The sequence below is a fragment of the Poecilia formosa genome, unplaced genomic scaffold, assembly GCF_000485575.1.
Source record: "Poecilia formosa unplaced genomic scaffold, Poecilia_formosa-5.1.2 Scaffold210, whole genome shotgun sequence".
Lineage (NCBI taxonomy): Eukaryota > Metazoa > Chordata > Actinopteri > Cyprinodontiformes > Poeciliidae > Poecilia > Poecilia formosa.
The window spans coordinates 924,503-936,551 of NW_006800149.1; the positions used below are offsets into that span (position 1 = coordinate 924,503).

Here is a 12,049-nt window from a genome sequence, read left to right on the forward strand (position 1 = left end):
CATTGAAGTCCGCGGCTCCATCAGCCTCATACAGCCTGGGACCGGCCCTGCATCATGAGGTAATCTGCTGCACTACGCAACAAACAGGAGATTTAATTCAATTCTGCTAATGTGGCTTTAGTAGCTCTTCCATTTCGTGTCTGTTGAGTTTTTAATCGTCACAGAAACTATTCTGGTTGGTCGAGTTTATGGGACTCGACCGTGTCCGACGGTCACGAGTTTCTCAGATCTCCGTGCGGCATATTAACTCTAAGTAGACAACGCATTTGATGTGGTTTGATCCATCGTGTAACTGGAAAAATAATACTAAAAATAATAAAATAATGTAAAATCAGCCTTAAGCGTGACTCCGAGGAGAGCGTTAAAGCTCCTCATTAGGCTGAACCTGCATAATGAGGTTAGCGCTGTTCGTTATCTATCCACAAACACTCCGGCCAACCGGGACCACAGACATAAACTTTACAGGGAAGACAGACACAGAGCCACACGCCGGGCAGCGTGTTCAGATGTAAACTGCGCATATAATTGTTCGTTCACAAAGATAAATCATTCTCACCACTCCACAACGCACCTCTGAATTCGCCACTACTTATTCCTTCGTTCACATTGAGCTGCGCAACCAGAGCTAACGCGGCGGGTTTTAAACTCTTACCTAGAGTTCTCCAAAGGATCATAATTCCTCACTAAGTTGATGTAAAGATCCATACAGGTCAGCCTGAGTCCAGCTTGAGTGAAAGGAGGCGCGCGCGATCCCGCTGAGGTAAAGCAGCGGCAGCGCGCGAGGCAAAGCGCAGAGGCGCCAGCTGTGTGATTGGTCCGCGCGCTGTCGGGTTTAAATGCATAAACTATAAACCTATCTATTATAAACCTATCCTTTAAGAATAAATCTGCTCTGCTAGTGAAATGCTAAGAGCAAAAGAGAAGCTTGCAGCCCGGCTTTAAAACAAAAAAAACAATTTTTGCTTTGTTTTGTTTTGTTTTTCTTTTAATTTTCCTGGAAACGTAAACAATTAACGCTTAGCCTGGCGGCGGGGCTAGTAAAGCATGGCGGCCGCCAGGCTTATAATACACTGGGGGAAACCCTGGAATGATGATATGACAGGGATAATTTTACAACAGCTGAGGATCATTCAGACCAATATCTATAATCACATTCTTTCAAATTTTTAGCAAAACCGTGTGAATTTCCAAAGCCCCACCAGAGTCCCAGCTGAAACCTGAGCAGGAAGTCCATCTCTGTTGCTGCAGGTCACTCAGTAGAGGCTGTCGTCGTCTGCACTCAGTGCCGTGATGTGCATCCTGGACAAAACCAGGTATGACCCCACCTGATTGGTCTTTATCCTCCGTGTCGCCAGGAAGGACGAGAGCAGTATGAGCTGGCTGCCACCTCGGAGCAGGCTGGCAAGAAGAAGGGAAAAGGGAAGAAGAAGGAGAAGGATATGGATGAACTGAAGAAGGAAGTGGACATGGTGAGTGTCCCGCCTCGGCAGGACGCCTTCCTCTGATTGTTCAGGCTCTTTTTCAGTTTGTACGTCACATCCTTTATGTTGTAGCTTTTCTGCTCCTGTTAACTTTCTCTTTTGAGATCAGAGAAAAAAAAAACACTGTAAGAGCCTGTTTAACATTTAATGTATTTTTTCCACTTCAATTAGATATAATCACATCTTAGTGGACTGCATGTTGAAGGTGTTCCCTCTCCTTCTGTCCATTTAAACCAGTAAATGTCATAGCTTCTGTCTTAAAGGTGCTTTCTGGAGAATGGAAAGGTCATCTCCCAACGGGCTCCAAATGTCACCGGCGTCGGCCATATTGGACCCAGACATGAACACTTTGTCTCTCATTGCAGGACGATCACAAGCTGAACCTGGACGAGCTCCAGCGCAAATATGGGACAGACCTCAGCAACGTGAGTGAGACAAATATCCCACATGTTTCTTTTTAATATGAGGTTTGCAATAAAAGTTGGAAGAAACCAAAACTGTTCTTTCTGAAAAACTACATTAAGTGATTGGTGAAAGGTTAAAACTAAAGAATGTCCAAAGTTTAGAGGAAAACGTAAGAGATTAGTTAAGTTAGGATGCACTGACTTCTAAAAAGGTCACAAATTGTTAAATCTGAAGGATGATAAAGACAAAGTTCAGCCTGTTATTTTAACTCAACAGTTTCATGAATTTGCACTTTAGCATTAGCTTCTGTTAAACACTGTGTTGGTGTAGTGCTTTAGTAGTAGCAGGACAAATGTTTATGATTAGCAGTTTGGTGTTAGTGGAGCTACTGATTATTGTTAGCATTTTAATGTTGGCACAGCTAACTTTTTATTTAGCGTTTACTACCCAGAAACATTTAATGGCTTTTTGTACCAAGTCTACTGTGTTGTGAATCAGACCTCCAGGCCTTGTTCCATGAACTACTGTGATGAATAGTAGTGATGAATAGAATAGTATAGTATTGGTGAATAATGGGATCTGATCAAAATTAGCATGAAGCTAATCATGCTAATTATGTAGAAGCTAATCAAATATGTAATGTGTTCAGTGTTTGATTCACAAAGGGAATGGACCTTTCCTTGTAGAACGCGGACATTTTCCCAATTCATCATGTTCATGTAGAAGTTTTTCTGCGTCTTGCTGCTGAAAGCCCCCTGACTTAGCTGACTTAGCTGCTGGTCATGCAGGACAGATAAAGGAGAATAGTTGATTGGTAGCTCTAGTTGGGGTCTCTGCAGGCTCGGCATGCCACCTTCCACAGCCCTTTTGTGCTGAAGGTATCTTCAAAAAACAAAAAACTCTGATTATGTCATAAACAGAACTGCATCCATTTTTGATATTTTATGTTTCACTGTTTGTGCTGCGAATTAGCTGTTGCTATTACACTATGACACAAACATGGGACTGCTGTTTTGTTCAGTTTGTCTACGTCGATGTGTGTCTGCCCCCGTCAAATAAACTTAATAATAATGTTGTCCCGTCCTAACCTCCTCTTCCTTCAAGATTCTTCCCCTTGCTGCAGATGAACCCTGAAGCCCTGTTTCTCCTGTTCATGCTGTGTTGCTAGGCAACAGCAGCACCTGCCGTCCCCTCTGGACCTATCAATGTTTCATTGTGTTGTAAAGAGCAATGATGATACTTACTAAGAACGTGACTTGAGGGTTTCCTGCCTTGTGTGACGTGACTTCTGTTGCCTTCCAGGGTCTGACTGGAGCCAAAGCTGCTGAGATTCTTGCCCGGGATGGCCCCAACGCCCTCACCCCCCCTCCCACCACCCCAGAGTGGGTCAAGTTCTGCAAACAGGTAAAACTAGACCCCCCTGGTCAGAGACTTTAGAGTTCATTCCATTTATTGGCTCTAATCCTGTGACTTCCTGTAGATGTTTGGCGGTTTCTCCATGCTGCTGTGGACCGGAGCTGTCCTCTGCTTCCTGGCCTACGGGATCCAGGCTGCCATGGAGGAGGAGCCCGCAAATGACAACGTAGGAAAACCTCCTTCAGATCCTGAGAGGATCCCTCTTAAGAGCTAACAACTGTGTCTGTCTGCAGCTGTACCTGGGGGTTGTGTTGTCTGCTGTCGTCATCATCACCGGTTGCTTCTCCTACTACCAAGAGGCCAAGAGCTCCAAGATAATGGATTCCTTCAAGAACCTGGTCCCTCAGGTGTGTCTCTGTTAGCATTCATCCATGTGTTCATGTTGAGAATGTGCTAGCTAAAACGTGTGGTCTTGCAGCAAGCCCTGGTGGTTCGCGATGGAGAGAAGAAAAGCATCAATGCCGAGGAAGTGGTGGTCGGTGATCTGGTGGAGGTGAAGGGTGGAGACCGGATCCCAGCTGACCTCAGGATAATCTCTGCTCATGGCTGCAAGGTTGATGCTCCTGCTCTCTCTCTCAAAACCTTTAAGAAGCAACATTTGACTGAACCTGTAGCTTCATAACCCCAAAGAAGAGAAACATCTGTTTGAAATAATTGTGACTTTGAAGTTGAGCTTGAAATATCAAGCCTGGCTTTGATTTTTGCTCTTTGAAGCAGCTGGAGACTTGGTGTGTAAATGATCATCCAGAGGATTTCATCTTTTAGTGCGTCCATCCAGCAAACACTTCCCATGAACTCTAAGTCCTGGTTAATGCTTTTAAATGGAAAATTACAAAAGTGTCCAAATTTAAAGCAGATAATTCTGTTAAGGTAGAATCTGGAACAATGGCTTGATGTGAAGAGAAGAATGGATGCATGAAGGATGCTTGTATGCAGAAAGGAGAGATGGAAGGATGACACAAAAGATAAAAAAAGATCATACATATCCAGACTTTTCAAATGCTGAAATGAAATTCCATATTTTTCTGAAGGTCACTGGTTAGGGTCCTTCCTGATTTGGTCAAACAGGAAGTTGATTCCGTCTCTGAAAGTGAACCCTGTGTCTTTATTTCTTGTTGTTCAATCTAAATGTGTGTTCTGGTTTCTCAGGTGGACAATTCGTCCCTGACGGGCGAATCAGAACCACAAACTCGTACTCCAGACTTCTCCAATGAGAACCCGCTGGAGACCCGGAACATCGCTTTCTTTTCCACCAACTGTGTTGAAGGTACAAGGCCAGAAGTCTTTCAAGCACTTCACCAACTTTTATCAGTCAGCTTAAGTCAAAGATATAACCCTGGTTGCAGGAACGGCTCGCGGCATAGTGATCAGCACCGGAGACCGGACTGTCATGGGCCGGATCGCCACACTGGCCTCTGGACTGGAGGTGGGACGCACACCCATCTCCATCGAGATCGAACACTTCATCCACATCATCACTGGAGTGGCCGTCTTCCTGGGTATGTCTTTCTTCATCCTCTCCCTCATCCTTGGCTATACCTGGCTGGAGGCTGTCATCTTCCTCATTGGTATCATTGTGGCCAACGTTCCAGAAGGTCTCCTGGCTACAGTCACTGTGAGTCTACAAGTCTCTTTGTCCTCTTCTCTGAGAATCATCAAGAATATTTAATCAGTGAAGAGTTGCTTTTTGTTTCCAGGTGAAGAAATCCATTGTTTCCTCTTATCTGATAATCTTCAAGAATATCCCATCAGTTTTGATCGATCTGGTTTTTGTTTCCAGGTGTGTCTGACTCTGACTGCCAAGCGTATGGCCAAGAAGAACTGCCTGGTGAAGAACCTGGAAGCTGTGGAGACTCTGGGCTCCACCTCCACCATCTGCTCTGACAAGACCGGCACCCTGACCCAGAACAGGATGACCGTGGCCCACATGTGGTTCGACAACCAAATCCATGAAGCCGACACCACTGAGAACCAGAGTGGCACCTCGTTTGACCGGAGCTCGGCCACTTGGGCGTCTCTGGCCAGGATCGCTGGACTCTGCAACCGAGCCGTATTCCTGGCCGAGCAGAACAACGTTCCCATCCTCAAGGTACAGTCCTCTTCTACTTGATAGACTTCTATTCTCTGTAAATAGTGACCTTGTATACTGATTAATGTTTTTGAACTCAAATGGATTAAAATAACATGGGGTCAGATTGCTTCTAAACATTGAAGTAGAAGAAAAATTTATTTATTTTATTTTTTAATACACAGATGTGAAAAGTGTGGGTTTCTGTTCTGTCTTGATTCAGATTTCATCCTGTAGATTTAGAGGTGAAGCCCAAAAGTCCTGCAGTGAAAGGAGCTTCTGCAGAGCATTGACACAACCACAGAACATAAATTATGTAACATAATGTAAATTTTGTCAAAATTTAATTGGTGCTTGAGAGTTGTAGTGTTTCAAAAGCAGATATAATTTGAATTGAAATCTGCACTACAGCATTAACTTCCACCAAATCCCATGTTGTTTTGGTGCTATAGCATTAGCTTCTGCCAAATACTGTGTTGGTTCCACTCTATACCATATCGGAAAAGCGCTTTGAGTTGGTGGAACTAACTTTTTAGTTTGCGTTGCCTACCAGCAGATAACGGGAAATATTTAGTCTTGGAAATGTTGGAATTTTTAAACAGAAAATCAGTAAGTTGGGGTAATCACAAATAAAACACAACTTCCTAATAAAATACTCTTATGTATTTCAAGTTATGTCTTGCATTGTAATCAAACATTGAACAGAAAATGTATTTTATCTTTTTAAATTTAACTAGAGGTTTAAACTTTGTGGCTAAAAACAAGTTTACTACTTTCTTTCGTGTGTCTGAACTCCTCCGCTAATAGCACAAACACAAATATCCATCTCTCTTGGCTCTGAGACTCTCTTGAGTGTGCTTTTTTTGTAGCCTGTTTTTATAGCGTGCGTGCGCATGCGATAATCACAAGTAAATGTCTGTCTGCCATTATAAATACCCCTTTGTCTGTCACGGTTCATTGTTTTTCTTTAAGTCTCTGTTACGTAATGTATGGAGGGTAAACACTGTAATTATGACTGCAAAAAACCTAAAATAAAGTTTTTCCTGAAACCTGTTACACATTACACACATTACATTAGTTGAATTAAACGGAAAGGAAGTAGGAAGATGGAGACTTCATGTCACTGATGTTTCTGATGTTTTTTTGTTAAAAAGCGAGATGTGGCAGGCGACGCCTCGGAGTCTGCTCTGCTGAAGTGCATTGAGCTCTGCTGTGGATCGGTGGCGGAAATGAGAGGGAAAAACCCCAAAATAGCCGAGATCCCGTTCAACTCCACCAACAAGTATCAGGTGTGACATCAGAAAACTAAAATAAAATAAGCTTTCAAGAACTTTCAAAGCTTATAAACAAAACATGGAAAACATGACATACTCAATCTGTCTTCCATCATGATCAGCTCTCCATTCATAAGAACTCTGGAGCTGAAGCAGAGTCCAAGCACCTACTGGTGATGAAGGGAGCCCCAGAGAGGATTCTGGACCGCTGCGCCACCATCATGATCCAGGGCAAAGAGCAGCCTCTGGACGACGAGATGAAGGACGCTTTCCAGAACGCCTACCTGGAGCTGGGAGGTTTAGGAGAAAGGGTTCTCGGATTTTGTCATTTCAACCTGCCTGATGAGCAGTTCCCGGATGACTTTGCTTTTGACACGGACGAGGTGAACTTCCCCATCGAGAACCTGTGCTTTGTCGGCCTCATGTCCATGATCGACCCGCCCCGGGCCGCTGTGCCGGATGCTGTGGGGAAATGCAGGAGCGCAGGAATCAAGGTCTGCGATATTTTAAAACCAAGTGGAGTCATTTCACGTTCAGAACATAAATAATTAAAACCTGCCTTCCTACAGGTAATCATGGTAACGGGTGATCATCCAATCACAGCCAAGGCCATCGCTAAAGGCGTTGGCATCATCTCTGAAGGCAACGAGACTGTTGAGGACATCGCTGCACGTTTGAATATTCCAATCAATGAAGTTAATCCTAGGTACTTTTATTAGAAAATGTAATTAGCATGTAGAGGCAAAATCTGTGGAAAACCTTGGGGTCGTGTTCTTGGTCCCAGTTTGTTTTAAATTTGGCTTCAACTTTACTGAAATCGAATAATAAACGACCTGATGCAATAATGTTTCCATCCAGGGATGCCAAGGCTTGTGTTGTGCATGGAGGTGACCTGAAGGATCTGACCCCTGAGCAGCTGGACGACATCCTGAAGTACCACACGGAGATTGTTTTTGCCAGGACCTCACCGCAGCAGAAGCTCATCATTGTTGAGGGCTGCCAGAGACAGGTAGACATGGACATGCTGAAGTCTGGCTGGTTATGTGGTGTTTTTTTAGTTTTTGTTTTTTTCAAAACAGTTGAGAAATGTGTGCAATATTCATTATTGGCCAAGGTGGCCATATTTAATTAGAAAAAAAATTAAAGTTAAAAACGGGAGAATAGTAGGAGAAAGTAGCAGAGTGAGGGATAGAAGACAGCATAACTACATGCAGCTATTGATCCTGCTTTAGCTCAGGATAAACTAATTTGCTCTATGAATATTGGACATAATATTCAAGTTTAAACAGCAGTGTGCCATACAAGGTATTTTCTATTGTACTCTTCTGTTTACTTTGAGGACAAATTATTTTTTTAAAAATGGACACATATTGGAGATCAGAGACAAAACTTTCATAATGAATTTCAATCTTTATCAATTAAAATATAACATTGTTTTTATTATCACCAAAAAAAGGAGAAAAAACCAGTGCTTAACAACCTTTGAGGAACCAAACAAACCACCAGCACAAGAGCAGCAATCAAACAACCCTGCAGTAATAAAAAAAAAAAGATGACCCCCCACCCCCAAATTCTAGACATAGGGGTGACCCAACTAGAGTCTAGTTGGGTCACCCCAAGATCACTAAGTCTTCTTAAAAGGTAGAGTCTCTGAGAACAGTTCTTCAAAATATAGTCAGTGTTGACTGTCCAGGAACAACCCAAGGTATTTAAAATTTTCCACAGTTTCAATAGGTTAGCCAGCGAGAGAAATGGAACCACTTTAAGGTCTTGTTTAGATCATTTAATTAGCTCTACATTCTTAAGAAAATGAAAAATTTATAATAAATAATAAAGACTTTGCGGTATTCTGATTTAGTAATGTAATTATATTAGTTGTTACCACCCCCACGGCACTAGAGGCAGTAGCAACCCTGAAAAGATGCGACTAAGGAGCAGATTTAGAAGTAAAGCGAAAGCTACAGAATTTGGTGAAAACTTTGAGCTTTACTGAAGTAGAGTAGAGCAGTGAACACAAGTTCAAATCCATGCAGAGAGTGGAACTCCTCCAATCAATGCTCCTCCGCAGCACTGATTGGCTAAGCAATGTAACATGATGCTCTGCAACAAGTGATGGCAAAGCGGGGCGCATCATCACGACTTTACACAAGTGTGTCTTTAACTCCACGGCAGAGGCTCCGCCGAACCCCTGAGACCGACTCATCGAACCCCTGGGGTTCGATCGAACCCAGGTTAAGAACCACTGGTCTAAACCAAACAGTAGTGGTTGGGTTGAAGGATTTTCTTCAGATTTTGGTGTTGCTGAAAATATTATCTGGAGCACATAACCTCTGCTTGAGTTACTTATTTTCCTGTTTTATGAGATGAATTAGTTTTTGTTGATCTGATAAACTTCCAGTTCAGTTAACATGTTTTTTCTAACTCTCAGGTTATTTAGCAGCTGCAGCTGAATTATTCTGAAACCACAGGACTCTGCTTCCTCTGCAGGGAGCCATCGTCGCGGTGACGGGTGATGGCGTTAACGACTCTCCAGCTCTGAAGAAAGCCGACATTGGCGTCGCCATGGGAATCGCTGGGTCTGACGTCTCCAAGCAGGCAGCTGACATGATCCTGCTGGATGACAACTTTGCCTCCATCGTTACCGGAGTGGAAGAAGGTTAAAACATGTCCTTTAGGTGAATCTTTCACCAGGCTAGGAGAGGGCTTTAGTCAGCATTTTCTCTTCTCCATCAGGTCGTCTGATCTTTGACAACCTGAAGAAATCCATCGCCTACACTCTGACCAGTAACATCCCCGAGATCACCCCCTTCCTCCTCTTCATCATCGCCAACATCCCTCTGCCTCTGGGCACCGTCACCATCCTCTGTATCGACTTGGGAACAGACATGGTAATGTCCTTCTCTCCGCCCTGCTGAAGGTTCTCTCACACCCCCATGCTCCAGCCTTTAGCCCTGACTGCTGTAACTTCCTCCAGGTTCCTGCCATCTCCCTGGCTTATGAAGCAGCCGAGAGTGACATCATGAAGAGACAGCCCCGAAACCCCAAAACAGACAAACTGGTTAATGAGAGGCTCATCAGCATTGCCTACGGTCAAATCGGTAAATAGACGCTTCTGAAACCAAGGTCGCATTCTGCAGTTATCTGGACTCTTTCTGTCTGGGCTGAGATAACAAAAAGAGTAACACAGAATAAATGGACCAGCACTGATATAGAAGTCTGCTTCAAATGTTCATTTAAATAAAGCCAAGAAGAACTTGTAGACTGACATTTTCAGCTATAGTAAAACATATTTTTGTTTCCCTTTTCAACAATATTCTTATCACATCTATCTCTTTAAAAACAGTAATGTTTCAGACATCATTTTAGCTTCTGAAATGATTTTTTTTTTGTTTTGTTTTTTTGTTGTTTGTTGTTGTTGGAAAAAAAATATAGTTTTGCAAAATCTTTTGTCTCCCCTTCAATTCAAAAATGCTCAAATTAAACGTTATTGTTATTGGTTAGCCCTGCAACAGACTGGTGACCTGTCCAGGGTGACCCCGCCTTCGCCCGGAACGTTAGCTGGAGATAGGCACCAGCAACCCTCCCAACCCCACTAAGGGACAAGAGTGTACAGAAAATGGATGGATGGATGTTATTGGTTATTTAAACTTGGTCATTTCAAATGTGTATTATTTAATTAGACATTTAATGGCACATTCATTTATTTCATGATATTTACCTTAAGTTTCACAATTCTATGATTCTGGAAGCCATTTCACAAGCTTGTGGGCTGAATGGTTGATGCTGAGTGGACAGAGTGTCTGAGAAGCTTGTGGTGACCTCTGATCCTGCAGGGATGATCCAGGCGCTGGCCGGGTTCTTTACCTACTTCGTGATCCTGGCTGAGAACGGCTTCCTGCCCTCCACCCTGGTAGGGATCCGGGTCAACTGGGACAACAAGTACATCAACGATCTGGAGGACAGCTATGGACAGCAGTGGGTCAGTGGCTTCTGTCTGATGGGTGGAACCAGTGGACAGTCCAGCTGCATGTCTTTCTTAAATCTGGACTCTGCTTTGGTTTCAGACCTACGAGCAGAGGAAGATTGTGGAGTTCACCTGCCACACGGCTTTCTTTGTCAGCATCGTCATCGTCCAATGGGCCGACCTGATCATCTGCAAGACCAGGAGGAACTCTGTGTTCCAGCAGGGCATGAAGTGAGGAAGAGCACTGAACTCTGGGTAATTCCAGAGCTGAGCCAGGACCACGTGTGGGATGTCCTGACTTTCTGTTTCTGTGTTTCAGGAACAAGATTCTGATCTTCGGCCTGTTTGAGGAGACGGCCCTTGCTGCCTTCCTCTCCTACTGCCCAGGCATGGACGTCGCCCTCAGAATGTACCCTCTCAAGTGAGTACTTGTGTTTTCAGCCATATAGGGTTTATCCAGGATTCCTAGAGTGAGAAAGTCTGGAATATGACTGTAATACATTTCAGGTCTGGAACATAATAGAAGAATAATTTTTCAGGCTAATATCTATCCTACTATTCCTTCTTTCTTTTTTTTCCTCCTTCCTTCCTTTCCTTTTTTCCCTTTTTCCTTCTTTCCTTCTTTTTTCCCCTTTTTTTTTACTTTTCCTCTCTTTCGTTTCCTTTTTTAATTTTATTTAAATTTTCTTCTTCCTTACTCATTTCCCTCCCCTTGTTCCTTTCTCCTTACTTCCTTTCCCCTCTTTTAATTTCTTCCTCATTCCATCTTTCCTTTCTCCTTTTTTTTGTTCCTTCCTCTTCTTTTTCCTTCCTCCCTTCCCCATGTTTTTCAAGGTTTCCACTGAAGAAATCCATGGAATATATGAATTTCCAAATGTAGCTCTGTTTCTATATGAACAGAATGAGTGAGTGGTCCAACAGGTTGAGTCTGGATCGTTGTGTAGCAACACTGTCACCCAGAGCTGCAGTTTCCCATTCATCTAATCCGTGCATTTGTGTGTTTTCCAGACCCAACTGGTGGTTCTGCGCCTTCCCATACTCCCTGCTCATCTTCATCTATGATGAAATCCGTAAACTGATCCTCAGGCGAAGCCCGGGAGGCGAGTCTCTAACCTTTCTTCAGGTTTTCTTGGTTCCTTCTTTGGTTTCTAACCTGAACTTCCTGTTTCCCATCTTCTCCAGGCTGGGTGGAACGAGAGACCTACTATTAAAGACCCACAAATCCAGTCCGTTCGCATCTTGTCCTCCACTCCTGTCTTTGCATGAATATTGTCTTGCTGCTCGGAATAAAAATTTTAACCTCTGTGACAAATAAATTGGAACATGTTTTTATATTAGGGAATGCTTGATCCTACTATTAGATCAATACTGAGATGAAAAATGCTGATGATAATGTTGATGATAAATGACAATGCTAATTATGACATGAACACTGAACATT

The 12,049-nt window shown here is 43.3% G+C and overlaps 1 protein-coding gene and 1 long non-coding RNA gene across 2 annotated transcripts in view; both read left to right on the forward strand.

Annotated features, from left to right (window-relative positions):
- The window catches only part of LOC103148706 (sodium/potassium-transporting ATPase subunit alpha-1), a 24,811-nt gene extending 12,808 nt beyond the window's left edge, over positions 1–12,003 (forward strand). The window contains exons 2-22 of the mRNA XM_016679409.1: positions 1,356–1,469; positions 1,847–1,906; positions 3,189–3,290; positions 3,367–3,468; positions 3,536–3,649; positions 3,721–3,855; positions 4,452–4,569; positions 4,649–4,917; positions 5,083–5,391; positions 6,525–6,659; positions 6,767–7,138; positions 7,214–7,350; positions 7,503–7,653; positions 9,132–9,300; positions 9,378–9,532; positions 9,619–9,742; positions 10,478–10,623; positions 10,709–10,839; positions 10,928–11,029; positions 11,617–11,708; positions 11,791–12,003. Coding sequence (XP_016534895.1) covers positions 1,356–1,469; positions 1,847–1,906; positions 3,189–3,290; positions 3,367–3,468; positions 3,536–3,649; positions 3,721–3,855; positions 4,452–4,569; positions 4,649–4,917; positions 5,083–5,391; positions 6,525–6,659; positions 6,767–7,138; positions 7,214–7,350; positions 7,503–7,653; positions 9,132–9,300; positions 9,378–9,532; positions 9,619–9,742; positions 10,478–10,623; positions 10,709–10,839; positions 10,928–11,029; positions 11,617–11,708; positions 11,791–11,819 — 3,066 coding nt within the window. The 3' untranslated portion in view covers positions 11,820–12,003. The remainder of the gene's footprint in view (positions 1–1,355; positions 1,470–1,846; positions 1,907–3,188; positions 3,291–3,366; positions 3,469–3,535; positions 3,650–3,720; positions 3,856–4,451; positions 4,570–4,648; positions 4,918–5,082; positions 5,392–6,524; positions 6,660–6,766; positions 7,139–7,213; positions 7,351–7,502; positions 7,654–9,131; positions 9,301–9,377; positions 9,533–9,618; positions 9,743–10,477; positions 10,624–10,708; positions 10,840–10,927; positions 11,030–11,616; positions 11,709–11,790) is intronic.
- The window catches only part of LOC107838084 (uncharacterized), a 178,378-nt gene that overhangs the window by 160,618 nt on the left and 5,711 nt on the right, over positions 1–12,049 (forward strand). The gene's annotated exons all lie outside the window — the stretch shown is intronic.